Raw genomic sequence first — 26,920 nt, forward strand, 5'->3', positions numbered from 1 at the left:
TGTATATACGTATTGAGGGATCCCTTTGGGTTCCCTGCACCTTTGTGTATATACGTATTGAGGGATCCCTCTGGGTTCCCTGCACCTTTGTGTATACACATATTGAGGGATCCCTTTGGCTTCCCTGCACCTTTGTGTATGTACGTATTGAGGGATCCCTTTGGCTTCCCTGCACCTTTGTGTATATACATATTGAGGGATACCTTTGGCTTCCCTGCACCTTTGTGTATATACGTATTGAGGGATCCCTTTGGGTTCCCTGCACCTTTGTGTATATACGTATTGAGGGATCCCTCTGGGTTCCCTGCACCTTTGTGTATACACGTATTGAGGGATCCCTTTGGCTTCCCTGCACTTTTGTGTATATACATATTGAGGGATACCTTTGGCTTCCCTGCACCTTTGTGTATATACGTATTGAGGGATCCCTTTGGGTTCCCTGCACCTTTGTGTATATACGTATTGAGGGATCCCTCTGGGTTCCCTGCACCTTTGTGTATACACGTATTGAGGGATCCCTTTGGCTTCCCTGCACTTTTGTGTATGTACGTATTGAGGGATCCCTTTGGCTTCCCTGCACCTTTGTGTATATACGTATTGAGGGATCCCTTTGGCTTCCCTGCACCTTTGTGTATATACGTATTGAGGGATCCCTTTGTCTTCCCTGCACCTTTGTGTATATACGTATTGAGGGATCCCTTTGTGATCCCTGCACCTTTGTGTATATACGTATTGAGGGATCCCTTTGTGATCCCTGCACCTTTGTGTATATACGTATTGAGGGATCCCTTTGGCTTCCCTGCACCTTTGCCACACCTTGCTCTTTACCTTGGGAGTGCTGACTCTCACTATTGTATTTAATCACAGACGTTCTGCTCCCTGAGGTTAACAAAGATCCACAAAGCTTATTACAGTATAAAGAAAAGCAAAGTCTATGAGGTCTCATCAGGCGTAACGCCATGTTAAGTTTGCACGGCCTTGCGTTAGCGTCACATAACATGGCGCTAAGACTGTGTTAACCCGTGGCAGCGTTACTCCTATCAAGACCCTGAATAGGTGTTTAAAGTTTAAAAAGAGAAGACAGGAGAGAGAAAGACCCCTGTAAATAATCATATTATAGTTAAATCAGACCTAACTGTGATCTTACGCTGATCCTGCCGCTGTAACAGAGCTATCTCGGGGTCTGGGTGTGAAAAATGCCCCCTTTAGCTCTGACCTAACTAATGCATCGTTATACCCCTGTGGTGAATATAACGGAGATCTGTGGATATGCGTTGTTGGAGAGAACAGCGCATTAGCGCCAACGTCCTAATAACTAACTGCACTAAGCTCTGTGGTATGGAGCTTTGACGTTCACCGTAATCACTTAATAATAAGTCACTTCTGTTAGTGTGTCCATAAGGGGGACTGTTGCAGAGGCTGACAGGAGACTTGCATTGGGAAAATAAATGTAGGCTTTTATTTCGCCAAAGTGCAGCAACAAAAAAACACAGACTTTTCCTCAGCCAAGGTGCAGCAAAACACAGGACAGCAATACAAAGTCTTGGCTTTTCATAGACCAAAGTACCAGTTTCCCAGGGAATGACAGTCCCGTGTGTGTATACTGTAGACATCTACATAGTTACCGGGTGTCCCTATGCATCTAGAACATGTACATGTTGTCTTCAGGAAGCAAGGACCCCCACATGTGGTCTGTGTGCTGACCAGGGAGAGACAGAAACACTTACTTTACCTGCCTTTAAAACCCCTTGCTATACTCAGATGGGCTTGGCAGTTCATTCCTGCCTTCCTCCAAGCTGGAATTAACTCTTACCTGACCGTCACCCAACAGCTCTAGCAGGTCTTAACAAAGTTGGCCTTGTTACGGCCTCGTTTAGTCAATAGAAGTATTGGACAATACAAGAATGCTTTTCGTTGGCCCGTGGGGATCACTTGCATTTCCTAAATCTTTAGCTGCCATTGCAGAGATATGCACGCCAGGCTGTTCAGGCAGCGATGGGATTTAATATGGTATAAACACAGACAATCTACTGACTATAATGTTTTAGAGCAGTGTATGAAGCTACAAAGACCAAATTATCATTATTGAATGTCACTTGCCCCTCTTTGTAATATGCAGTGAGGTCCTACTATAACTTCAACTTTGTAAAAGCCTGTGTCCCCAAAGCTTCCCTCTCACGGTCCTTCCTTTATTTCTGTCTTCTTATCATTTTGGGTGTCTTGACATTTTCTTTATAATCCTCTCCCTCCAGGTTTTGCTCTGGGATGCACCATCCAGTCTGAAACTAAAGGGATCTGGATGTGGTGTGTCCCTCACCCTTATAAACCTGGACACACCCTGGTGCTGCTGGACACAGAGGGGCTGTGGGACGTGGAGAAGGTGAGTGCTGACCGACAACACATTTCTACGTAGTAGACCATCATTCTCTCTACACGGACCAGAACACAAAAATGCTCCGAGTTTTAATGACCATGTTTTTCTGTCTCAGGGAGATAGTAAGAATGACGCCTGGATCTTCTCTCTGGCTGTTCTGCTGAGCAGTAACTTTGTGTATAACAGTATGGGGACTATTGACCAGCAAGCCATGGAGCAGCTGCAGTATCCTTTATAGTAACAGAGTGATGCTCTGCAGATCTCTCTGGCAGCACATGAATTATGCTCTGCTGGTGTCCCTAGTATTGGTGGCCCTGGCTATATCTGGGTATATCAGTGCTCTGTCAGTTCCTCCTTAGCGTCTCTCAGTTATGTGACGGAGCTGACAAAGAGGATTAGGTTGAAATCGTCCCCGGCGGAAGCAGAGGACGAGTCTGCTGAATTCAAGAGGATCTTCCCGTCCTTCACATGGTGCGTCCGAGACTTCACTCTGACTCTGGAGCAGGACGGCAAGGAAGTGACAGAGGACGAGTATCTAATGAATGCTCTGAAACTCAAGCCAGGTACCTTCATAGTGACTCACAGCCTGTAACCTCTAGGACTGAGCAGTACAGCAGGGTTATACACCCAGACTCCTCTAGGACTGAGCAGTGCAGGGACATGTACGACCCCTACATGTGCACAGATTACAGACATACACTTACTGAGTGCTAAGATTTCTCCTGCTGCTCTCTATTCCCACATGAGAAGCTTCCTATAGAACGTACATTGTTCTTAATATAATTTGTAATGATAGAACAGACTGTTACCCGGGATCGCAAACACCAGGCAGAATGAGAACATTAAATAATGCAGGTTTATTCGGGCGGGAGCGAACAGGGAGCAACACAGTGCAAGGTACACAACAAAACTCACACAAACTCAGGGAAAAAGGGCTTTCATATCTCATTAGATGCAGGGCTCTGTTGAAGTTAGCTAACCCTGGATTCCTCCTCGATCCATGCATTCGTTGATCCCAATAACCATGGATTCCTGTCTGCAGCCCACAGTTCACTTTCAGTTGCCTCTAATCACCAAAACAAACCATGAGCAACTGTGGCTCCCTGATCTGCATCGGCTTGTATAGAATCTCGGCTACCATCTGAAATCATGCAGTATGGGGTACCAATGACAGGCAAATATATCAAAAAGTGGCGCTCCAAAATTATAAACACAGATGTGAAAAAATGTGATACTTATACAAACATGAATAAATGCTGCTTAACCCAGTGTGGGGTCGTTCTCTCGATCCCGTGGACAGTGAAGAGGTGAAGGTCATCAGGAAGCGCAATGTCATGTAAAAAACAGAAGAAAATTCCCTGATGGTGCAGTATTGTGATTGATATGTGATAAATATCAAGGTGCAGTGTGCTGGATACTCACAAGTGTAGAGTGAGCAATGTTCCCATAAAGGTTTCTTTATGTGTGTCAGCCCGTTGGACCGTCAGACAGGTAAGTGGAATGATAAGTGCTGGAGACCTTAAGTGAATAATAAAACGGACATAGTGCAGACTGTACAAAATATCTTTAAAAGTAAGTATATATGCAATACACTCACATGGTTTTAAAAGGTAACAAGCGTTTAGATCACACAGGTTGGATCTCAGCAATGAATGAGCTGTTCTCTGTCCCCCCTCTGCCTCGGCAGGCGTGCGTGTCAACGGTGCGTCTCACCCTAACCGGAAACCGGAAGTGACGTCATCTGCTCTGGGGGACGCCGATCCTGTGGGAGTTTTTCTCATCAGCCTCACTCTACGCGTTTCTCCGTATTGCGGTTTCTTCAGAGAAACGCGTAGAGTGAGGCTGATGAGAAAAACTCCCACAGGATCGGCGTCCCCCAGAGCAGATGACGTCACTTCCGGTTTCCGGTTAGGGTGAGACGCACCGGTGACACGCACGCCTGCCGAGGCAGAGGGGGGACAGAGAACAGCTCATTCATTGCTGAGATCCAACCTGTGTGATCTAAACGCTTGTTACCTTTTAAAACCATGTGAGTGTATTGCATATATACTTACTTTTAAAGATATTTTGTACAGTCTGCACTATGTCCGTTTTATTATTCACTTAAGGTCTCCAGCACTTATCATTCCACTTACCTGTCTGACGGTCCAACGGGCTGACACACATAAAGAAACCTTTATGGGAACATTGCTCACTCTACACTTGTGAGTATCCAGCACACTGCACCTTGATATTTATCACATATCAATCACAATACTGCACCATCAGGGAATTTTCTTCTGTTTTTTACATGACATTGCGCTTCCTGATGACCTTCACCTCTTCAGTATGGGGTACCGACCAATCAGCGGAGACCTGTCATCCGCTGAGCCAATCAGGAACTGGGGGCTTGACTGAGCGGACCAATCAGGGCCATGGGCGGTGACATTGCCTAAGGACAGGCTCTAAGGGACTCTGGGAGCATAGGAAATTAGAACCGTCCAATGGGATTCAAGCTGAATCCTTCAATTCCACACAGGACACAATCACACAATGAACACATAGCCATTAGTAAAAATACAAAGGGCTTTACTGTAACAGTACCCCAAGGGTGTGATTGGTGTTAAAGTTGGTGCACTTGATGACTGTACCTGCCCGGGGCTCCTGCTCTTTGGTACAGCAGAACAACTGGAGAGGACCCGTCTGTGTCCAGCGCCGAAGTCTCCGCGATGGCATCCACCTTCCAACAGAATGATCTCACCATACAGATAGTCCCTTTATCTGTAGTGAGACAGGTCTGGTCCCAGACCTCACTTGCCAGGTCACGTCGCACTCAGCTGTGTCCCTGACTTACCTAATTCCTAAAGGGCAAAGTCCCTAACTGAAGGGGCCTTCCCTTATGCAATTACACTCTATGATGAGTAGGGGTTCTCTGGCCTAGTGCTGTGGCTACATGCCTCCCTGCACCTACACCATCCCTTGTCAGTGTCCCAGCTCCTACTGCCTCTTCCTGTTCTGAGCACGACAAATTTATCTCTCCTTCAGGGAATCCTGTAGCCCTATTGGCTGCCTGGCATCAGGTGATCTACCTGCCCCTAAACACTCTGGGGGCTGTAGTTCTCCATGGCCCTCTTTTGAATTGGGGTCGCTTTTGCGATCTGCACTTCACATGCGCGACAATGTAATGGCCGCCGCTGCTAACTGCGCATGCGCAACCTCCAAGAGCCCCACAATGCCACCACAGCAACTGACAGTAAGGGGGAACGGAACACAGACAGGGGGACCGTAGGGACCCTGGCTACATTCTCCCCCTGGTGGAAATACCAACGCTCCCGCTTGGAGGACAGCGTCACATTGCAAAAAGTTACACAATTAAAATGCAGTGCATAATTTGTACAACTTATCATATTTGCTCTAACATCAACAGCACATGACATATCACCCACAGTAATACCTGAGATCAGCTGAATGTTTGCTGTTTACTGGGACCAATTGTGGGGTGTCCCTAACTGATTGGGCGAGGACACCTCACTCTGACACCTGTGAGTCTCCGCCTCGGAAGTCTCCTCAAACTCATGGTTGGGTACTATAGTCTCTGACACTAAGCCCCTTGCTCCCCCTGGTGGAAGGAACAGCATAGAGTTTCTGTACCAGACTCTTACCCAGTCATCCGCATCATGGATGCGGTAGACAATGAGGTCTTGCCCTTTTCCTTGGTCCACCACATGGCGAATAGAACACTTCAGCTTGTGCCTGAAGGAGGCATTACCAACCCCCTTGTATTGCCCTGCGCAGGCGCGAACTCCCCCGCCAACCTCAACATGGCCACCAGATACCTCTGCGTATGCGTGAGCCTCCGCACATGCGCAAACACCACCGACATGGTGGTGTCCCATCGCAGATGCCGCCGGGAGCCCCGGCGACGCACTCGCCCCGAAACGCCCCCACAGCAACTGACGGTAAGGGCGAACAGAACACAGACAGGGGGACCGGAGGAACCCTGGCTACACATACATCCCGCAGGGGTAGACGCCTTCCTACCAGGGAGAGAAAAATGCTCCGCTATTGGATTGTGTTATTCCACAGCAGTGGATTAACCCTACCCCATCCTCACCAATGTCCACAGACACCACACCTGACCCCAAACAAAAAGCCAGTCGCTGGGTCATTGTGAGTTATTGATTCGGCCTCTAATAATGGCTGAAGCATATGGTGAGTCATACAGAAACACCAAGAACTCGACCAGGCAATACATAGAAACTTAATGTAACTAAACCAATACAAACAGAAAATAATAACTCTGTTACAGATAACTAATAGGATGCATTACTGCAGCACACACACTGACAGGATCCATGTAAGGATGCATTACTGCAGCACACACACTGTGACAGGATCCATGTAAGGATGCATTACTGCAGCACACACACTGACAGGATCCATGTAAGGATGCATTACTGCAGCACACACACTGACAGGATCCATGTAAGGATGCATTACTGCAGCATACACACTGTGAAAGAATCCATGTAAGGATGCATTACTGCAGCACACACTGTGACAGGATGAATATAAGGATGCATTACTGCAGCATACACACTGTGAAAGGATCCATGTAAGGATGCATTACTGCAGCACACTGTGACAGGATCCATGTAAGGATGCATTACTGCAGCACACACACTGTGACAGGATCCATGTAAGGATGCATTACTGCAGCACACACTGTGACATAATCCATGTAAGGATGCATTACTGCAGCACACACTGTGACAGGATCCATGTAAGGATGAATTACTGCAGCACACACACTGTGACAGGATCCATGTAAGGACGCATTACTGCAGCACACACACTGTGACAGGATCCATGTAAGGATACATTTCTGCAGCACACACTGTGACAGGATCCATGTAAGGATGCATTACTGCAGCACACACTGTGACAGGATCCATGTAAGGATGCATTACTGCAGCACACACTGTGACAGGATCCATGTAAGGATGCATTACTGCAGAGCACACACTGTGACAGGATCCATGTAAGGATACATTTCTGCAGCACACACACTGTGACAGACTCCATGTAAGGATACATTACTGCAGCACACATTGTGACAGGGTCCATGTAAGGATGCATTACTGCAGCACACACTGTGACAGGATCCATGTAAGGATACATTACTGCAGCACACACTGTGACATAATCCATGTAAGGATGCATTACTGCAGCACACACTGTGACAGGATCCATGTAAGGATGAATTACTGCAGCACACACACTGTGGCAGGATCCATGTAAGGACGCATTACTGCAGCACACACACTGTGACATGATCCATGTAAGGGTGCATTACTGCAGCACACACATTGTGACATGATCCATGTAAGGATGCATTACTGCAGCACACACACACACTGTGACAGGATCCATGTAAGGATGCATTACTGCAGCATACACACTGTGACAGGATCCATGTAAGGATGCATTACTGCAGCACACACTGTGACAGAATCTATGTAAGGATGCATTACTGCAGCACACACTGTGACAGGATCCATGTAAGGATGAATTACTGCAGCACACACACTGTGACAGGATCCATGTAAGGACGCATTACTGCAGCACACACACTGTGACATGATCCATGTAAGGATGCATTACTGCAGCACACACACTGTGACATGATCCATGTAAGGATGCATTACTGCAGCACACACTGTGACAGGATCCATGTAAGGATGCATTACTGCAGCACACACACTGTGACAGGATCCATGTAAGGATGCATTAGTGCAGCACACACACTGTGACAGGATCCATGTAAGGACGCATTACTGCAGCGCACACACTGTGACATGATCCATGTAAGGATGCATTACTGCAGCACATACACTGTGACATGATCCATGTAAGGATGCATTACTGCAGCACACACTGTGACAAGATCCGTGTAAGGATGCATTACTGCATCACACACTGTGACAGGATCCATGTAAGGATGCATTACTGCAGCAAACACTGTGACAGGATCCATGTAAGAATGCATTACTGCAGCACACACACTGTGACAAGATCCGTGTAAGGATGCATTACTGCATCACACACTGTGACAGGATCCATGTAAGGATGCATTACTGCAGCGCACACACTGTGACATGATCCATGTAAGGATGCATTACTGCAGCACACACACTGTGACATGATCCATGTAAGGATGCATTACTGCAGCACACACTGTGACAGGATCCATGTAAGGATGCATTACTGCAGCACACACACTGTGACAGGATCCATGTAAGGATGCATTACTGCAGCACACACTGTGACAGGATCCATGTAAGGATGCATTACTGCAGGGCACACTGTGACAGGATCCATGTAAGGATGCATTACTGCAGCACGAACATATTTTTCTTATTGCCTGATAGTTAATGAAATAATACATCTCTGTTTCTCTGTCCCAGGTGTCAGTAAGAATATTCAAGATTACAACCTGCCCCGGGAGTGTATCCAAAGCTTCTTCCACTCTCACAAGTGCTTTGTGTTTGATCGGCCGGCCTCTAAGAGAAGGCTCCAGCGCCTGGAGGAGCTGCACAAGTCTGAGCTGGACCGGAACTTTGTGGACCAGGCTCTGAGGTTCTGTGCTTACATCTTTAAGGACGGCCGTGTTAAAACCATCACAGGTGGACAGCTGGTCAGCGGGAGACGTGAGTGCAATAGGAAAACCATTGTAGAAAACCATTCTCCTTTCTTCCGTCACATATCCCTGCGCTTCATGCGCCTGGGACATTGCAGAGCAAATGATCATTTACTTGTTAAGGTTCTTTAGAGAGTGCTAACTCCTTTAAAGGTGCACGTGCCACAGTGTAAACCAGTACTGAGCATAACTACACACTTCCAGTTTGTCAACTCAAGCGTGATTTGCTAAGAGTCCAGAGATTTATACAATATTATCTCCTTTAGACAAACGGAAAGATGGCGCTAAAGAATACTCAATCTTAACATCTCGTGCTCACGCACCTAGAATCGGCTATGGCGCACTCTAGTATAATATATAAAGATTATTATACAATAAATGTCAGAGGATTATAAAATATGTACTATTATGATTCTTATTATGATTATGTAGCCCTGTTCCCCCTGAAACACAGCGACTACCCGTGCTGCCCTTGTACCTGTTGGCTCACAGGAGCCTGAGTCTCCGCCACGGAGAGCCTGGGGTGAATCACTATTACAATATGGTGCGGCGCCTCCACCTGTGAGGGATCCCAACGGAATGGAAGAGGCCCCTCACAGGACACAATCACAATGAATACAAACACGTATAATATAAAAGGGCATTAACTGTGCACATATAACTCTTACCACCCTATAGTGAACAGAACACAATACCGCCGCCCCACCCAGGCGTACCCCACCACCGTGTACCCCACACCGTGTCCACAGTATATGATAAGCGCCTTGGTCACTTATCCCAATAGTGTCCACAAAGAACCCACCCCTATAGGCGTGATCAGCGCCTGTATTGAACTGGTATGTTGGTGCACTTTAGTAACGATTCATGTCGAGCGCTCCAGCACCCGGACTGCAAATACTTCGAAAAGGTTCCGCCGATCCATAACTTCCTCCGCGACGTCCCTCCAGGGTGGTACCACCCGGATAATGTCACTCTCTCTTGCGTGCTAGGCCGGATCCCAGACCTCTCCTTAGGGAGTGCAGCGTCCTCTGTGTCCCTCACTCTACTAGCAACTAAAGGGGCAGGGTCCCTACTTAAGGGCCTGTCCCTGTAGCAACCACAAACTGTTATGTGAGTAGGGCCTATCTGGGGCCTAGGGGGTCTTTGGCCTAGTGCAGGGGCTACTTGCCTCCCTGCACCTACACCCTCCTCTGTCTGGGTCCCAGCTCCTACTGACTCACTTCCTGGCAGTGCACTCATTGTATATCCTCCGGCAGACGAACTAGCCATTCTATTGGCTCCCTGGCATCACATGGTGGTTCTGCCCCTGAGCACTATGGGGCTTGTAGTCCCCGCCTAACCTCTTTAACATTGGCGCCTAGCGTGTAGCACATGCGCGACTCGTGTAATGGCCGCCACGACTCCTGACTAACCACTGCACATACGCTAGATGTAATGGCCGCTGCCAACGCGTCTGTGCATGCGCGAGCCTCGAACAAGATGGCGGTGCTCTGCAGATAGGGTCGCCGGGAGCATATCCAATTGAGAACATATTAATTATATACAAAAGAGAAAAATATTCAGATTGCTAATTAAGATTGTTATCTATTTCCTATCAACACACACACACACTGCCATTTTAATTTTTTCACTCCTGTGAGGATGTTACACACATTTGTTTGCAAACTAATTCCGCCTTTTCCTAAAAATAAATAAATAAATAAAATATTTATATATATATATATATAGTTGGCCTGGCATACTGTTTAAAAATGCAAGTTTCACAAGCTTAGAAGGTCGTTCGAAATTTTGGCTCTGCACTTTATTAACCCAAGTGGTGTTTAAAAGTTATGTAATGCGGCAGGCATAAGCTTATAGGGGTCTATGTAAAACAGTGCTCCTTTGCATGTAATTTCCCAGAATCCCTTGCTGCAGTGGCAGCACTGTATGCTAGAAAATAATGATGAATGGCAGGGTTGCAGAGCTGTCTAAGACATGTGAATGTGCTCACAGGTAGTATTTGCTGTTTCTAGTATTGTATTTTTACTCACAATTTGTTATAATTGTTGTTTCCTTTAACAATGTCCTTAATGTAGCCCACATAGAAGTGCTATTATTTAATATATGTGCTCCCTTCTGTTCCCACTGTTCGTATATCCCAGTTCTGGGGCATCTCGCAGTCACATACGTGGAGGCGATTCGGAGCGGCTCCGTTCCCTGCATGGAGAACGCGGTGCTGGCTTTGGCAGAGATTGAGAATGCCGGAGCCGTGGAGGACGCATTGTCCAAATATGAGACTGAGATGGGCCAACGAGTGGCCAAATTCCCCACAGAGACACAGGAAGAGTTCCTGAACCTGCACAGGGAGTGTGAGGAGGCGGCACTGAAAATATTTTTAGGACGTTCCTTCAAGGATGAAAATCAAAAGTACCAGCATCGGCTTAAGGTGAGTAACTGAACATCAGCTCTGAAAACTGCTGATCCACCACGTGCTCTCCCCACATAACCCTTCTCATAGCAATGAGACTGAGGTAAGACCTGCCCAGAGTAATAATACTGAGGTAAGACTCTCCCATAGCAATAATACTGAGGTAAGACCTGCCCAGAGTAATAATACTGAGTGAGGTAAGACCTTCCCATAGCAATAATACTGAGCTAAGACCTTCCCAGAGTAATAATACTGAGCTAAGACCTTCCCATAGCAATGACAACACTGCCCGAGTCCTTCTCAGCACTAACACTGCCCTGAGTCCTTCTCAGCACTAACAGTTCCCGGAGTTCTTCTCAGCACTAACACTGCCCTAAGTCCTACTCAGCACCAACACTGCCCCGAGTCCTTCTCAGCACTAACACTGCCCTGAGTCCTTCTCAGCACTAACACTGCCCCGAGTCCTTCTCAGCACTAACACTGCCCCAAGTCCATCTCAGCACTAACACTGCCCCGAGTCCTTATCAGCACTAACACTGCTATGAGTCCTTCTCAGCACTAACACTGCCCTGAGTCCTTCTCAGCACTAACACTGCCCAGAGTCCTTCTCAGCACTAACACTGCTATGAGTCCTTCTCAGCACTAACACTGCCCTGACTCCTTCCCAGCACTAACACTGTCCTGAGTCCTTCTCAGCACTGACACTGCCCCGAGTCCTTCTCAGCACTAACACTGCTCTGAGACCTACTCAGCACTAACACTGCCCTGAGTCCTTCTCAGCACTAACACTGCCCTGTGTCCTTCCCAGCACTAACACAGCCCTGAGTCCTTCTCAGCACTAACACTGCCCTGAGTCCTTCTCAGCACTAACACTGCCCTGAGTCCTTCTCAGCACTAACACTGCCCTGAGTCCTTCTCAGCACTGACACTGCCCTGAGTCCTTCCCAGCACTAACACAGCCCTGAGTCCTTCTCAGCACTAACACTGCCCTGAGTCCTTCTCAGCACAAACACTGCCCTGAGTCCTTCTCAGCACTAACACTGCCCTGTTTCCTTCTCAGCACTAACACTGCCCTGAGTCCTTCTCGGCACTAACACTGCCCTGAGTCCTTCTCAGCACTAACTCTGCCCTGAGACCTTCTCAGCACTGCGTTGAGCTCCTCCTGTTATTTTAGTAATTACTTAAGTTTTCTATGCGAACAGAGATTACTAGACCAGAAAATGAAGGACTTTTCCCAACGTAACGAGGAGGTGTCAGCGGATCGATGCAGAGCTCTTATCCAGAAGCTGAGCGTGACTCTGGAGACAGGATTATCACAGGGGGAATATTCCAGACTTGGAGGACACAAACACTTCCTGGAGGAGAAACTCAAACTGTTGGAGGCTTATAACACAATGCCCGGAAAGGGGATAAAGGTGTGTGTGTGTGTGTGTGTGTGTGTGTGTGTGTGTGTGTGTGTGTGTGTGTGTGTGTGTGTGTGTGTGTGTGTGTGTGTGTGTGTGTGTAACACCACTGCCCCCCTAAGGAAGATCTGTCAGTTACTGTGATGTTATGGTGCTGTGGTGCTCACCTGCTGGCTCTCATGAGGTCTGAGTCTCAGCGTTGTTAAGGGGATTAGGACAACAGGATAGGCTTTCAGAATGGTGCAGCGCCTTTACCCTGCAGGGCTCTGCCAGAGGCAGGGATTCATCCCCACAGGAACCTTTGTATTAGATAGTCACAGGCTGCGGCACCTCCACCCTGCAGGCTCTGCCAGAAGCAGGGTGTAAGAGGACATGAGCAGAGGTATGCAATGGAGACTGTTTTAAAGTGAAATTAAATAAGGCGTTTATTGCGCCTGTTTCTTTAACACAAGAAAATCATCCAAACGTATGCAAATAAGGGGTCAAACAAAGCTTCTGTTCCACTTGGGAGTATTTCTAGTGAATCCTATGCAGTCCACAACTCCCTTTAGATTAGCATGTCTCCCAGCCCCAAACATATCTTGATATGTGCAGATATACCAAAAGTCTTAGAAAGTAAAGTCTTATCTGTTTCTTGTAGGGGGAAGGCTTCTTTGTTCTCCAGGTTTTAGAAGTCCTTTCCACTGTGTCTTGCTGGCAGCTTGCAGTCTCTAGCAGGCCAAGACGTCTGTTCCTATGGTCAGTCCAACAATTTTTGAGACTAAGGAAAAATCTCACTTCCTGTCTCAAAGGCAGGCTTTTCTAACAAACCTAATCAGCCAGGTGGTGTTGGTTAATTGACTCCCAGCAGTTAACCACCACACTGCTGGATTAGAGGCACATTTCCTGAACAGGGATAAATCCCCTGTTACATACCTCCCCTGTTTGTGGGAAGCTCGGGCTTGCCACGGCTAAAGCCCATCCTTCCACTCTCATTCGAGATATCTCTGTCACTTGAATGAGAGTGGATGGAGGACGAGAATCTTCAGTTCCGCTGGGATTGGAGCCCTTTCTCCAGTTTATTCGTGTCTCCTCCCGAAGGTGCTTGAGACCAGCACTCCTCAGTCGCTCGAGGAGGACTTTTTCCAAGTATAGTCTTTTTACTGCGTGCGCGGTCATGAGATTTCCCTTGCGTTAGGTGCTCCTCTTATTGTAGGCAGACTGTATGGCAACAGTTGCAGAGCGTTTAAAAACAGCCCTTTGAGTTTTCCGCTCTTGAAGCTGTCTCTCTGCACTTTTTCCACTCAATGGAGTTGCTAGTTCAGCTTCTTAGGGATTGAGTTGCAATTCCACATCCACTTCCAGAGAATGTCCCATCTTTTCAGCTTCATCAGCTAAGGATTCTTCTGGTTTTGATTCAGCACGTGTACCTTCTTTTGTTGCCTGTTGGGTGGCTGAAGGTTTTGCTAGTGCTTGTTTAGGTGGATCAAATTTTGCAACCTTGTTTTTCAGACATGTGGTATTCCCAGCTCTCACTGTACCCTTGTCTTCATGGGTTTTTGTGGCTGTGGGATACTGACGCTTGGTCAGGGTCAATACGTGTCCTTGTAGAACTGTAATCTCATCCGCGAGAGATCCCTGTTTTTTGAGTGCGTCTTGCAAGTCTCTTCTCAGGGAATTTATCTGCACACTTTGCTTTCTCTGAGCTTGCTTCCACATTTTCATTGTATTGTGAAGCACTGTGAATTTCTTTGCTCGGGCCACAGTTACTTGTCTCAGTTTCTGGACCTTCTTGTGCTCCCTCTTGTGCCGAGTCACCTGGGCTCTAAGCTTGGCTTCTAACAATGCTTTGGTGATGCTCAAGGTAGCTTTCAGTTTCTCATGCTGCTTTGCGGGGACATACTGGGTCATCGGACGTTCCTGCAGCACTTGTACTTCTTTAGCAGCCTGCAGATTGTCTTCCTGCAGAGTTTGCTGCTTCTCCTCGGCCTTCTGGAGGTGCGTACGCAGACCTTGCAGTTGGTTCTGCAGTCGGTGCTCTGCTTCAAACTTCTCATCTTCAAAAAGTTTATTTATTTCTTTAAGCTCGTGCAGCTTTTCATTCTTTTCCTTGACGAGGTCTGTCAAATGAGAATTTTCTTCTTTCAGTTTTAAGTTTTCTCTTTTTGCAGTCTCTAATTTTCAGGGCCTCCATGTATCCCTCCTTCCATTTACGCACATCTGCTTTGAGAATGACAGTCTCCTGGCGGGAGACTTCCATATCTAGGTTGAGGGTCTGAAGCTCCTTCAGAGAGATTTTGAGATTCATATTAAGACTGAGGTTAGTTTTTTGAGAGATGTCCAGCTCCTCAGCGAGTCTGTGAAGTTCCTTTTTAGAGACTTCCAGTTTTGTGCGGCAGGTGCCGATCTCGTGGTGTGAGGCATCTAGTGCTGTGCGGAGTGTATGAACCTCCTTCTGGGATACGTCCACCTCTGTCCGGACACTGTTGACCTCTTGTTGTGAGGCATTCAGTTCTAGGAGAAGACCGTGAACCTCTTGCTGAAAAACTGTAATCTCCTTCAGTGCCTCCTCATACTTCTGCTTCAGCTTAGCCATCATTTTATCGGATTGGCTCTGCTTTTCCACCCTGGTGGCTTTTGTAGTGTTTGCAGCATCTAGCTCAGTCTTGAGATCGTCCAATTCTGTCCTGGCCAAAGAGTAAATTGTGAGCACATCTTTTTGTAGCCTCACGTTATTTTTCTGTAGCTCTGTGTAACTAACTTTCTTTTGTTTCAATTGTTCACGGAGTATATCACAGTCATGCCTGGCATTTTTTAGGGCATCTTCAGGGCTGGTCAAGGGATCGACACTCACTGGTTCTGGCTCCGCTTCCCTGGGATGGTTGGTTGAGGGTTCCTCACTGTTGGCACCGGACAGACACTTCTTTGGGGTACACGACTTCTGCCTTGGGCCCTCTGGATATTCGGTTATCCGCGGGACAAATTCTACATTTTCTCTAGGCTGCAGGGCAACTCGGTCCCCCTTTTCCTCCACAGGATCTGCGGACTTGTCTGTTTCTTCCACGGTAAGTGAAGAACCGCTTTTCTTTTTCTGCCTTTTTGTTTTGGATGACTCCGTCCCATAAGGAATACTGGGGTCTCCTTCTTTATTTGATACTTCAGCGGCTTCATTGTATACGCCAGGCTTTTCTTGCAGTTGCGTTAGCTGACAGAAATATTTGGTGATCTGCTGCTCCCGCTCTTTCTCCTGCCGATCATATTCGTCATCATAGAGAGCGGTCTTTTCGGTTTGTGCCGAGTTCAGGCACCCCCGCCATTCTTGGGATGTTTTGGGGTGTGACTCGGTTTGGGCTCCCCGTAAGAGATGTCTTCCTCTTTATTGGACTGGAAGGGCCACTCTTCCGTGGGGTAGGGTTCATTACAGGAACTCTGCATCTTGTCCTCCATTTTGGGGCTATCCAGTGTAATTTTCTTCCTGACCTCAGGAGGCGCTATTGCAGCTGTTGCCACTGCATTTTCTAGAACCCACAATTGTGGTAGTCCTACAGGTGGGCATATTTTGCTTGTAGAGGTTGTAGCTCTCACAGGCATCTCTGTAGACTTTTTCTTTTTCTTTCCTTGGGTAAGTTTTACAATATCAGCAGTGCTGTGCACACATTCTCTCTCATTAGGTATACTGGATGTGCAGTTTCTAGGTAAAAACTTCTATTTGCTTTACACCATTTACTTGCTAGGTGCAATCCCTCCGCTTCAGCAAAATAATGTGGTTTTCTGCTTGAGTTCAGTAATTTTCAGTCTCAACTTTGGGTATTATAGCATTCACTCCACACTTTGGGTGCCTATTTTACTCCCAAGATACATAGACAGACTTTACTTGCAGAAAAAAAATTATATTCTTTGCAGTGGAATATTTCTTTCACTCCCGGCAGGGCGACTCAACACTCAGCAATTGGCTTTGGGATACCTTTTACACAGCTCAGCAATTCCTTTTTCCCCGGTAGGGCAATTTTACCCTCAGCACTTGTTTACTGAAAATTCCCCTGCTTCAGCACAGTCTTGCATCAATTTTCACACTTTTCTGCATATACTCCATTCACAGCTGGTAGTCCTAAGCGGTGTGGCAGCCTTTACTTGCAGAATCAGTACCGCTCGTGGGTCACCATCTGTATTCACTGCTTCAGCGAAACATTTGAAAACAACAAACGCCTATCCCTTTTAAGGGCTAACTTACTTCTTGAACCCTGACTACGACTGGAAGGCAAAACCCCTATTTCAATGACCATATTACACTTTGTGATGGGCAAGTAAGGTTTACCTGCTTCAGCAGTCTCTCTCTCCGCTTGGGATTGGGGAAAAGAGTCCATCTGTGCAGTGTAGATTTCCTGCCTGGATGTGTATCCCTTTAATTCTGATCTCTGTTGCATGAGTTCCTTTGTTTATGTTGCTCAGGCTGTTTGTAGGCAAAAAGCACAAAAAAATAATTCACAGGCAATCTCCGGGACCCTTTTAACTTCAAGGGCCACCTCTCGTCCCACTTCTGACGACCATATGTAAGAGGACATGTGCAGAGGTATGCAATGGAGTCTGTTTTCATGTGAAATTAAATAAGGCTTTTATTGCGCCTGTTTCTTTAACACAAGAAAATCATTCAAACGTATGCAAATAAGGGGTCAAACAAAGCTTCTGTTCCACTTGGGAATATTTCTAGTTAAACCTATGCAGTCAACAACTCCCTTTAGATTAGCATGTCTCCTAGCCCCAAACATATATCTTGATATGTGCAGATATACCAGAAGTTTTAGAAAGTAAAGTCTTATCTGTTTCTTGTAGGGGAAGGCTTCTGTGTTCTCCAGGTTTTAGAAGTCCTTTCCCCTGTGTCTTGCTGGCAGCGTGCAGTCTCTGGCAGGCTCAAGACGTCTGTTCCTATGGTCAGTCCCACAATTTGTGAGACTCAGGAAAAATCTCACTTTCTGTCTTAAAGGCAGGCTTTTCTAACAAACCTAATCAGCCAGGTGGTGTTGGTTAATTGACTTCCAGCAGTTAACCACCACACTGCTGGATTAGAGGCACATTTCCTGAACAGGGATAAAGTCCCTGTTACACAGGGATTCATCTACACAGGAACCTTTGTATAAGATAGTAACAGACTGCGGCACCTCCACCCAGCAGGGCTCTGCCAGAGGCAGGGATTCACCCTCACAGGAACCTTTGTATAAGGTAGTCACAGGCTGCAGCGCCCCCACCCTGCAGGGCTCTGCCAGAGGCAGGGATTAACCCTCACAGGAACCTGTGTATAATATAGTCACAGGCTGCAGCGCCCTCACCCTGCAGGGCTCTGCCAGAGGCAGGGATTTACCCTCACAGGAACCTTTGTATAAGGTAGTCACAGGCTGCAGCGCCCCCACCCTGCAGGGCTCTGCCAGAGGCAGGAATTCACCCTCACAGGAACCTGTGTATAAAATAGTCACAGGCTGCAGCACCTCCACCCTGCAGGGTTCTGCCAGAGGCAGGGATTCACCCTCACAGGAACCTGTGTATAAGATAGTCATAGGCTGCAGCACCTTCACCCTGCAGGGCTCTGCCAGAGGCAGGGATTCACCCTCACAGGAACCTTTGTATAAGGTAGTCACAGGCTGCAGCGCCCCCACCCTGCAGGGCTCTGCCAGAGGCAGGGATTAACCCTCACAGGAACCTGTGTATAATATAGTCACAGGCTGCAGCGCCCTCACCCTGCAGGGCTCTGCCAGAGGCAGGGATTTACCCTCACAGGAACCTTTGTATAAGGTAGTCACAGGCTGCAGTGCCCCCACCCTGCAGGGCTCTGCCAGAGGCAGGAATTCACCCTCACAGGAACCTGTGTATAAAATAGTCACAGGCTGCAGCACCTCCACCCTGCAGGGTTCTGCCAGAGGCAGGGATTCACCCTCACAGGAACCTTTGTATAAGGTAGTCACAGGCTGTGCGGTGCCTCTACCCTGCAGGGTTCTGCCAGAGGCAGGGATTCATCCTCACAGGTACCTTTGTATTACATAGTCACAGGCTGTGCAGCGCCTCCACCCTGCAGGGCTCTGCCAGAGGCAGGGATTTACCCTCACAGGAACCTTTGTATAAGGTAGTCACAGGCTGAAATGCCCCCACCCCGCAGGGCTCTGCCAGAAGCAGGGATTCACCCTCACAGGAACCTGTGTATAAAATAGTCACAGGCTGCAGCACCTCCACCCTGCAGGGCTCTGTCAGAGGCAGGGATTCACCCTCACAGGAACCTTTGTAAAAGGTAGTCACAGGCTGTGCGGCGCCTCCACCCTGCAGGGCTTGGTCAGAGGCAGGGATTCACCCTCACAGTCACCTTTGTATAAGGTAGTCACAGGCTGCGTTGCCTCCACCCTGCAGGGCTCTGCCAGAGGCAGGGATTCATCCTCACAGGAACCTTTGTATAAGGTAGTCACAGGCTGCGGCACCTCCACCCTGCAGGGCTCTGCCAGAGGCAGGGATTCACCCTCACAGGAACCTTTGTATAAGGTAGTCAGAGGCTGCGGCACCTCCACCCTGCAGGGCTCTGTCAGAGGCAGGGATTCACCCTCACAGGAACCTTTGTATAAGGTAGTCACAGGCTGTGGCACCTCCTATTCTTTACCCTCTCACCCCTTGATGGGGTTTGGTAGAATCCTGCCTACTCACTAAGGAGCAGCTACACTAGAACCAACATAGAACAGACTGAATTTGATAGGGAGACATATTTTATACCCGGGGATGGTCACACTCGTAAGCTCCGGTAACTGGGCAGCACCCCTCCAGTGAGCCCACCTCCCCCGGCACACGTTCCAACGGTTACCAGACTGCACCTGGAAACTGCAACAAAATAACATCCCATGTGAGAGGGATTAAACCCTAACACTGCCTGCTCCTTACCAGGATTTATAGTGTTAGGGTCAGGAAATATATAGCCAGGGTGTAACGATGCGCTCACCACAAACAAGGCGCGACCGCGAAGCCGAGGTGGGGATCTGATCAATGCCAACCCACAGCCGCGAGGGCGTCTGGAGTGTAGATAGGTCGAGGTAGCCGGGTCGGGGTAGGAGAAGTCAGGATGGTCAATGATACTTGCCGAGGTCTGGATTGGAGAGGTACGGATCAATGCAGGTAACTTTGTCAAGTTCGGAATTGGAGAGGTGCGGATCGTCGTGGGTAAGCCTGGTCAGGAGCGGAGAGGTGCGGATCGTCGTGGGTCAGGAGCGGAGAGGTGCGGATCGTCGTGGGTAAGCCGGGTCAGGAGAGGAGAGGTGCGGATCGTCGTGGGTCAGGAGAGGAGAGGTGCGGATCATCGTGGGTAAGCCGGGTCAGGAGCGGAGAGGTGCGGATCATCGTGGGTAAGCCTGGTCAGGAGCGGAGAGGTGCAGATCGTCGTTGGTAAGCCAGGGTCAGGAGCGGAGAGGTACGGATCGTCGTTGGTAAGCCGGGTCAGGAGCGGAGAGGTGCGGATAGTCGTTGGTAAGCCAGGGTCAGGAGCGGAGAGGTACGGATCGTCGTTGGTAAGCCGGGTCAGGAGCGGAGAGGTACGGATCGTCGTGGGTCAGGAGCGGAGAGGTGCGGATCGTCGTGGGTCAGGAGCGGAGAGGTGCGGATCGTCGTGGGTAAGCCGGGTCAGGAGAGGAGAGGTGCGGATCTTCGTTGGTAAGCCGGGGTCAGGAGCGGAGAGGTGCGGATCGTCGTGGGTAAGCCGGGTCAGGAGAGGAGAGGTACGGATCGTCGTGGGTCAGGAGCGGAGAGGTGCGGATCATCGTGGGTAAGCCGGGTCAGGAGCGGAGAGGTGCGGATCGTCGTGGGTAAGCCGGGTCAGGAGCGGAGAGGTGCGGATCGTCGTGGGTAAGCCGGGTCAGGAGCGGAGAGGTGCGGATCGTCGTTGGTAAGCCGGGTCAGGAGAGGAGAGGTACGGATCGTCGTGGGTCAGGAGCGGAGAGGTGCGGATCATCGTGGGTAAGCCGGGTCAGGAGCGGAGAGGTGCGGATAGTCGTTGGTAAGCCAGGGTCAGGAGCGGAGAGGTACGGATCGTCGTGGGTCAGGAGCGGAGAGGTGCGGATCATCGTGGGTAAGCCGGGTCAGGAGCGGAGAGGTGCAGATCGTCGTTGGTAAGCCGGGGTCAGGAGCGGAGAGGTGCGGATCGTCGTGGGTAAGCCGGGTCAGGAGCGGAGAGGTGCGGATCGTCGTGGGTCAGGAGCGGAGAGGTGCGGATCATCATGGGTAAGCCGGGTCAGGAGCGGAGAGGTGCGGATAGTCGTTGGTAAGCCAGGGTCAGGAGCGGAGAGGTACGGATCGTCGTTGGTAAGCCGGGTCAGGAGCGGAGAGGTGTGGATAGTCGTTGGTAAGCCGGGGTCAGGAGCGGAGAGGTACGGATCGTCGTGGGTCAGGAGCGGAGAGGTGCGGATCATCATGGGTAAGCCGGGGTCAGGAGCGGAGAGGTGCGGATCGTCGTGGGTAAGCCGGGTCAGGAGCGGAGAGGTGCAGATCGTCGTGGGTAAGCCTGGTCAGGAGCGGAGAGGTGCGGATCGTCGTTGGTAAGCCGGGTCAGGAGCGGAGAGGTGTGGATAGTCGTTGGTAAGCCGGGGTCAGGAGCGGAGAGGTACGGATCGTCGTGGGTCAGGAGCGGAGAGGTGCGGATCATCATGGGTAAGCCGGGGTCAGGAGCGGAGAGGTGCGGATCGTCGTGGGTAAGCCAAGTCAGGAGCGGAAAGATACGGATCGTCGTTGGTAAGCCGGGTCAGGAGCGGAATCCAAAAAAACAAGCAGGGTCAGGCAACACAGGAAGAGACAGGCCAGGCACTGACATTAGGCAGGACTGCAGTGAACACAGCGCACATACACAAGGTTATACTCAGCCAATGTGCCATAGGGCAGGCTGAGCATATATAGGAAGAACAGACCAATGAGGAGGAAGCATACTACCTTGTATGCGTGTCTGTGGTTGGCTGATGGAGTTCAAACCACACAAATAATCAAAAGATTATAAACAGCCCCCTATAACTGCACTCAAGGTAGGTGACAAAATGGATATAATGTCTACTGAACACTGGCTGGATATTTAGCCAAATCCTGATGTAGGATACACTGCCAAAAGGTCACACTCAAATATAAAATAAAAAAGACTTTAATAGTTTATGCTGTAAAAACCGACGAGACGCTATAAAAATGCACAACAGTGCATAGATAAAATCCCCAAATGTGTTTGGTCACGGTACTATGTGAACACAATGTGTTCCAAATATATAGCTAATAGTGGAACAGACGCTATATATTAAGCTGCATGGTAGTATATACAGGTGTCCTAAATAGTAATAGATCTTGTAATGTTGAGGAAAGATAAATGTGGACTCAATGTAACCACTGTCGCAAAGGTAATATGACCTGCAATTCCTCTATAAGTAAACACTGTGTGTAATGTAACTTGGTCTCTGTGAAGGCCTTCAACCAGCTCGATAAGGTCAAAATACAGAGAGAACAATTGCAACACCAACGTTGTAAGTCGTATGTCCCGGGTGACGCACACCGCAGGGTGCGCAATAACAACTCCCCGGAGAATAACAGCAACGTGGGACCCAGTAAGGTATTATACAACCTGATATCCGTGAGCCATAAGCAGCCGTAAAGCTCCGTGTATTGTCAGGAGCTGCCGTATCTCCAAACACAAGCCGCGCATGCGTCAACGTGATGACGGCACGGCGTTCCCCGACGTACGTTTCACGCGTCACCACGCACTTTCTCAAGGGGGAGGAGTAGGTAGCATGTAGCGTTGTGTAGTGAAACCTTTTGTACCATCCCTGGAGGGGAGGGGCGAGTGACGTATGCCTAATATTATTAAAGGGGCATAACGAATACATATGTAGTCATCACATAACATGAAGGAATCGGGTCAGGGGGGGGAGGGGGGTGGTGGGGGGTGGGGGGGAGGGGGGGGAGGGGAAGGAGGGTGTGTGGGTTGTGAGCAGGGGTGGGGGGGAAAAAGAGGAAGTATGGAAGGGGAGGGAGGACCTCCATAAAGGCAAAGATGAAGCAGTCACTGGTTGTCGAATTCCAAAATTAGAGAGTCTAATACAACCTAAAATGAGCAAATAAATGCCCCAATGGTAACATGGTAGCCTGGTAGTAAACCTGCAGGTGGAAATGCAGGATAGGTGCAGAGGGTCAATAATGTATAATGTGGGAATAATTCCACAAGTGATCCTGCAAGACATATGAATGATGCACAAAAGGGGTAGTGGAGACTGAGAGTAGAGGGTGGAAGGTGTAGGAGTGGACTACACTAGGCGGGGCCGCCTAATGTGTCAAAACGGCTCCTTCTACGCTAGAAGTAAATATATCTATATACCTGGATCCCTCTAACCCTATGTAAGGAATGAGGAAAAGATGAAACCCTCATTCAAACCATTAGGTGCCAGTGTATTGAGGTGATGAATCCAACGGCATTCATGCTGACGTAGCTTAGTGTCCCAGTTGCCCTTGCGTGGGCCCCAAGGTATGTGAGATATGCCGATGACCTCAGGTAAGAGGAGTCCCCATGATGTGCATCATTAACATGTCTTGCCACTAGTGTGTCTAATTTATTGCGCACTGACCCAAGCTGCTCCAAAATCCGTATTTTGAATGCCCTGTGAGTTTCCCCAACGTACTGATTGCCACATGCGCACTGGATAAGGTACACCACACCTGTGGTTAGACAATTAATAAAGTCTTTTATGGTATAGGTGTGTGCACCTGTAGAGTCTGTAAAGGTCTTAGTTACCTTAACTGAAGGGCAAGCCTTACAGCGTCCACAAGTGTATGTGCCATTGGGTTTATGGTCCAACCATGTGCGTGATGATTTCATTTGAAAATGGCTTCTAACCAAGCGGTCACGTAAGTTAACCACTCGGCGGCTAACCATATTCGGTTTGGCCTGTAAAATTTTGGCTAGGTCCTGATCCTGGAGTAGTATATGCCAGTGTCTGTTCAAAATCCTGCGTATGGTCCACCACTGATTACAATAAGTACCAACGAACCGAATTGTCTGTGTCTCATTATCAGTAACATTAGAGTGATCAATGAGGAGACTAGGTCTAGGTGTGACAAGTGACCTATGATAGGCTTTTTTGACAGATGCCTTAGAGTACCCTCTATCTATGAAACGTCTGGTGAGATCTTTGGCTTGTATTTTAAACTCTGTAATTGTCGTACAATTACGTTTAAGGCGTAAAAACTGCCCAGTAGGGATATGGGAAATGAGATGTCTAGGGTGATGGCTGTCTGCTGCCAAGAGACTGTTCGTCGCGGTGGGTTTGCAGTATATAGTTGTCTCTAATTTGCCATCAGGTTGTTTGTTAATAGTGATATCAAGGAAATTGATACTCTCAGTTTGAATTTCAAAGGTAAGTCTGAGATTGTGTGTATTGTCATTCAACTTATTGATGAATTCGACCAGGAGTTCCTTAGTGCCGCTCCATAGGAGAAGCACATCATCGATGTACCGTGACCAGAGATCGATATGGTCAGTATACCGAGAGTAATCGTCCATGAACAACACGGTTTCCTCCCACCAGCCCAGGTATAAATTAGCATAGGTGGGAGCACATGTGGTGCCCATGGTGGTACCTTGAATTTGATGATAAATTTATAATATAATTTGGAACGAAACCCATGTCTATATTATCCATATGGGGCAAGCACCTACAACCTAACAGCACGTAAGGAGTGCCAACTGTTCAATTTGACTATATATAAATAAATTCTGGTGCTGGTCTGCAAAATAAACTGCAATGCTATTGAAGATTGTTTAATATGAAGGCATATACATTATTTCTCAATTATAATATCTCACTCTTCCTACCCAGGCCATTGAGGTGCTGCAGGGGTTCCTCCTAGAGAAGAAACCCATTGAAGATGCCATTATGCAGGCGGATAATAACCTGACACAGAGAGAAAAGGAGATAGCAGGTGAGAGGAGGAGCTGAGAGAGCTGGGTGTGGGGGAGATACAGGGAGCAGTGTGAGGGCGCTGGGTGTGGGGGAGATGCAGGGAACAGTGTAAGAGCGCTGGGTGTGAGGGAGATGCTAGGAGCAGTGTAAGAGCACTGGGTGTGGGGGAGCTGCAGGGAGCAGTGTGAGAGCGCTGGGAGTGGGGGAGATGCAGGGAGCAGTGTGAGAGCGCTGGGTGTGGGGGAGATGCAGGGAGCAGTGTAAGAGCGCTGGGTGTGGGGGAGATGCAGGGAGCAGTGTAAGAGCGCTGGGTGTGGGGGAGATGCAGGGAGCAGTGTGAGAGCGTTGGGTGTGGGGAGATTCAAGAAGCAGTGTGAGAGCGCTGGGTGTGGGGGAGATGCAGGGAGCAGTGTGAGAGCGCTGGGTGTGGGGAGATTCAGGGAGCAGTGTAAGAGCGCTGGGTGTGGGGGAGATGCAGGGAGCAGTGTGAGAGTGTTGGGTGTGGGGAGATTCAAGAAGCAGTGTGAGAGCGCTGGGTGTGGGGGAGATGCAGGGAGCAGTGTGAGAGCGCTGGGTGTGGGGAGATTCAGGGAGCAGTGTAAGAGCGCTGGGTGTGGGGGAGATGCAGGGAGCAGTGTGAGAGCGCTGGGTGTGGGGGAGATGCAGGGAGCAGTGTGAGAGTGCTGGGTGTGGGGGAGATGCAGGGAGCATTGTAAGAGCGCTGGGTGTGGGGGAGATGCAGGGAGCAGTGTAAGAGTGCTGGGTGTGGGGAAGATGCAGTTAGCAGTGTAAGAGCGCGGGGTGTGGGGGAGATGAAGGGAGCAGTGTAAGAGCGCTGGGTGTGGGGGAGATGCAGGGAGCAGTGTAAGAGCGCTGGGTGTGGGGGAGATGAAGGGAGCAGTGTAAGAGCGCTGGGTGTGGGGGAGATGCAGGGAGCAGTGTAAGAGCGCTGGGTGTGGGGGAGATGCAGGGGGCAGTGTGAGAGCGCTGGGTGTGGGGGAGCTGCAGGGAGCAGTGTAAGAGCGCTGGGTGTGGGGGAGCTGCAGGAAGCAGTGTGAGAGCGCTGGGTGTGGGGGAGATGCAGGGAGCAGTGTAAGAGCGCTGGGTGTGGGGGAGATGCAGGGAGCAGTGTGAGAGCGCTGGGTGTGGGGGAGATGCAGGGAGCAGTGTAAGAGAGCTGGGTGTGGGGGAGATGCAGGGAGCAGTGTGAGAGCGCTGGGTGTGGGGGAGATGCAGGGAGCAGTGTAAGAGCGTTGGTGTGGGGGAGATGCAGGGAGCAGTGTAAGAGCGCTGGGTGTGGGGGAGATGCAGGGAGCAGTGTAAGAGCACTGGGTGTGGGGGAGGTGCAGGGAGCAGTGTAAGAGCGCTGGGTGTGGGGGAGATGCAGGGAGCAGTGTGAGAGCGCTGGGTGTGGGGGAGATATAGGGAGCAGTGTGAGAGCGCTGGGTGTGGGGGAGATGCAGGGAGCAGTTTGAGAGCGCTTGGTGTGGGGGAGATGCAGGGAGCAGTGTAAGAGCGCTGGGTGTGGGGGAGATGCAGGGAGCAGTGTAAGAGCGCTGGGTGTGGGGGACATACAGGGAGCAGGGTAAGAGCGCTGGGTGTGGGGGAGATGCAGGGAGCAGTGTAAGAGCGCTGGGTGTGGGGGAGATGCAGGGAGCAGTGTGAGAGCGCTGGGTGTGGGGGAGATGCAGGGAGCAGTGTAAGAGAGCTGGGTGTGGGGGACATGCAGGGAGCAGTGTAAGAGCACTGGGTGTGGGGGAGGTGCAGGGAGCAGTGTAAGAGTGCTGGGTGTGGGGGAGATGCAGGGAGCAGTGTGAGAGCGCTGGGTGTGGGGGAGATACAGGGAGCAGTGTGAGAGTGCTGGGTGTGGGGGAGATGCAGGGAGCAGCTTGAGAGCGCTTGGTGTGGGGGAGATGCAGGGAGCAGTGTAAGAGAGCTGGGTGTGGGGGAGATGCAGGGAGCAGTGTAAGAGCGCTGGGTGTGGGGGAGATGCAGGGAGCAGTGTGAGAGCGCTGGGTGTGGGGGAGATGCAGGGAGCAGTGTAAGACCGCTGGGTGTGGGGGAGATGCAGGGAGCAGTGTAAGAGCGCTGGGTGTGGGGGAGATGCAGGGAGCAGTGTGAGAGAGCTGGGTGTGG

At 49.5% G+C, this 26,920-nt stretch overlaps 1 protein-coding gene across 2 annotated transcripts in view; it reads left to right on the forward strand.

The window, feature by feature from the left end:
* The window catches only part of LOC142497990 (guanylate-binding protein 7-like), a 77,870-nt gene that overhangs the window by 32,331 nt on the left and 18,619 nt on the right, over nucleotides 1-26,920 (forward strand). For both annotated transcript variants that reach the window (XM_075606495.1, XM_075606496.1), the window contains exons 3-9: nucleotides 2,253-2,380; nucleotides 2,490-2,599; nucleotides 2,744-2,937; nucleotides 8,821-9,063; nucleotides 11,195-11,478; nucleotides 12,663-12,875; nucleotides 24,701-24,803. In XM_075606495.1, the coding sequence (XP_075462610.1) occupies nucleotides 2,253-2,380; nucleotides 2,490-2,599; nucleotides 2,744-2,937; nucleotides 8,821-9,063; nucleotides 11,195-11,478; nucleotides 12,663-12,875; nucleotides 24,701-24,803 (1,275 nt within the window). The remainder of the gene's footprint in view (nucleotides 1-2,252; nucleotides 2,381-2,489; nucleotides 2,600-2,743; nucleotides 2,938-8,820; nucleotides 9,064-11,194; nucleotides 11,479-12,662; nucleotides 12,876-24,700; nucleotides 24,804-26,920) is intronic.

This window comes from Ascaphus truei, chromosome 6 (assembly GCF_040206685.1).
Source record: "Ascaphus truei isolate aAscTru1 chromosome 6, aAscTru1.hap1, whole genome shotgun sequence".
Classification (NCBI taxonomy): Eukaryota; Metazoa; Chordata; class Amphibia; order Anura; family Ascaphidae; genus Ascaphus; species Ascaphus truei.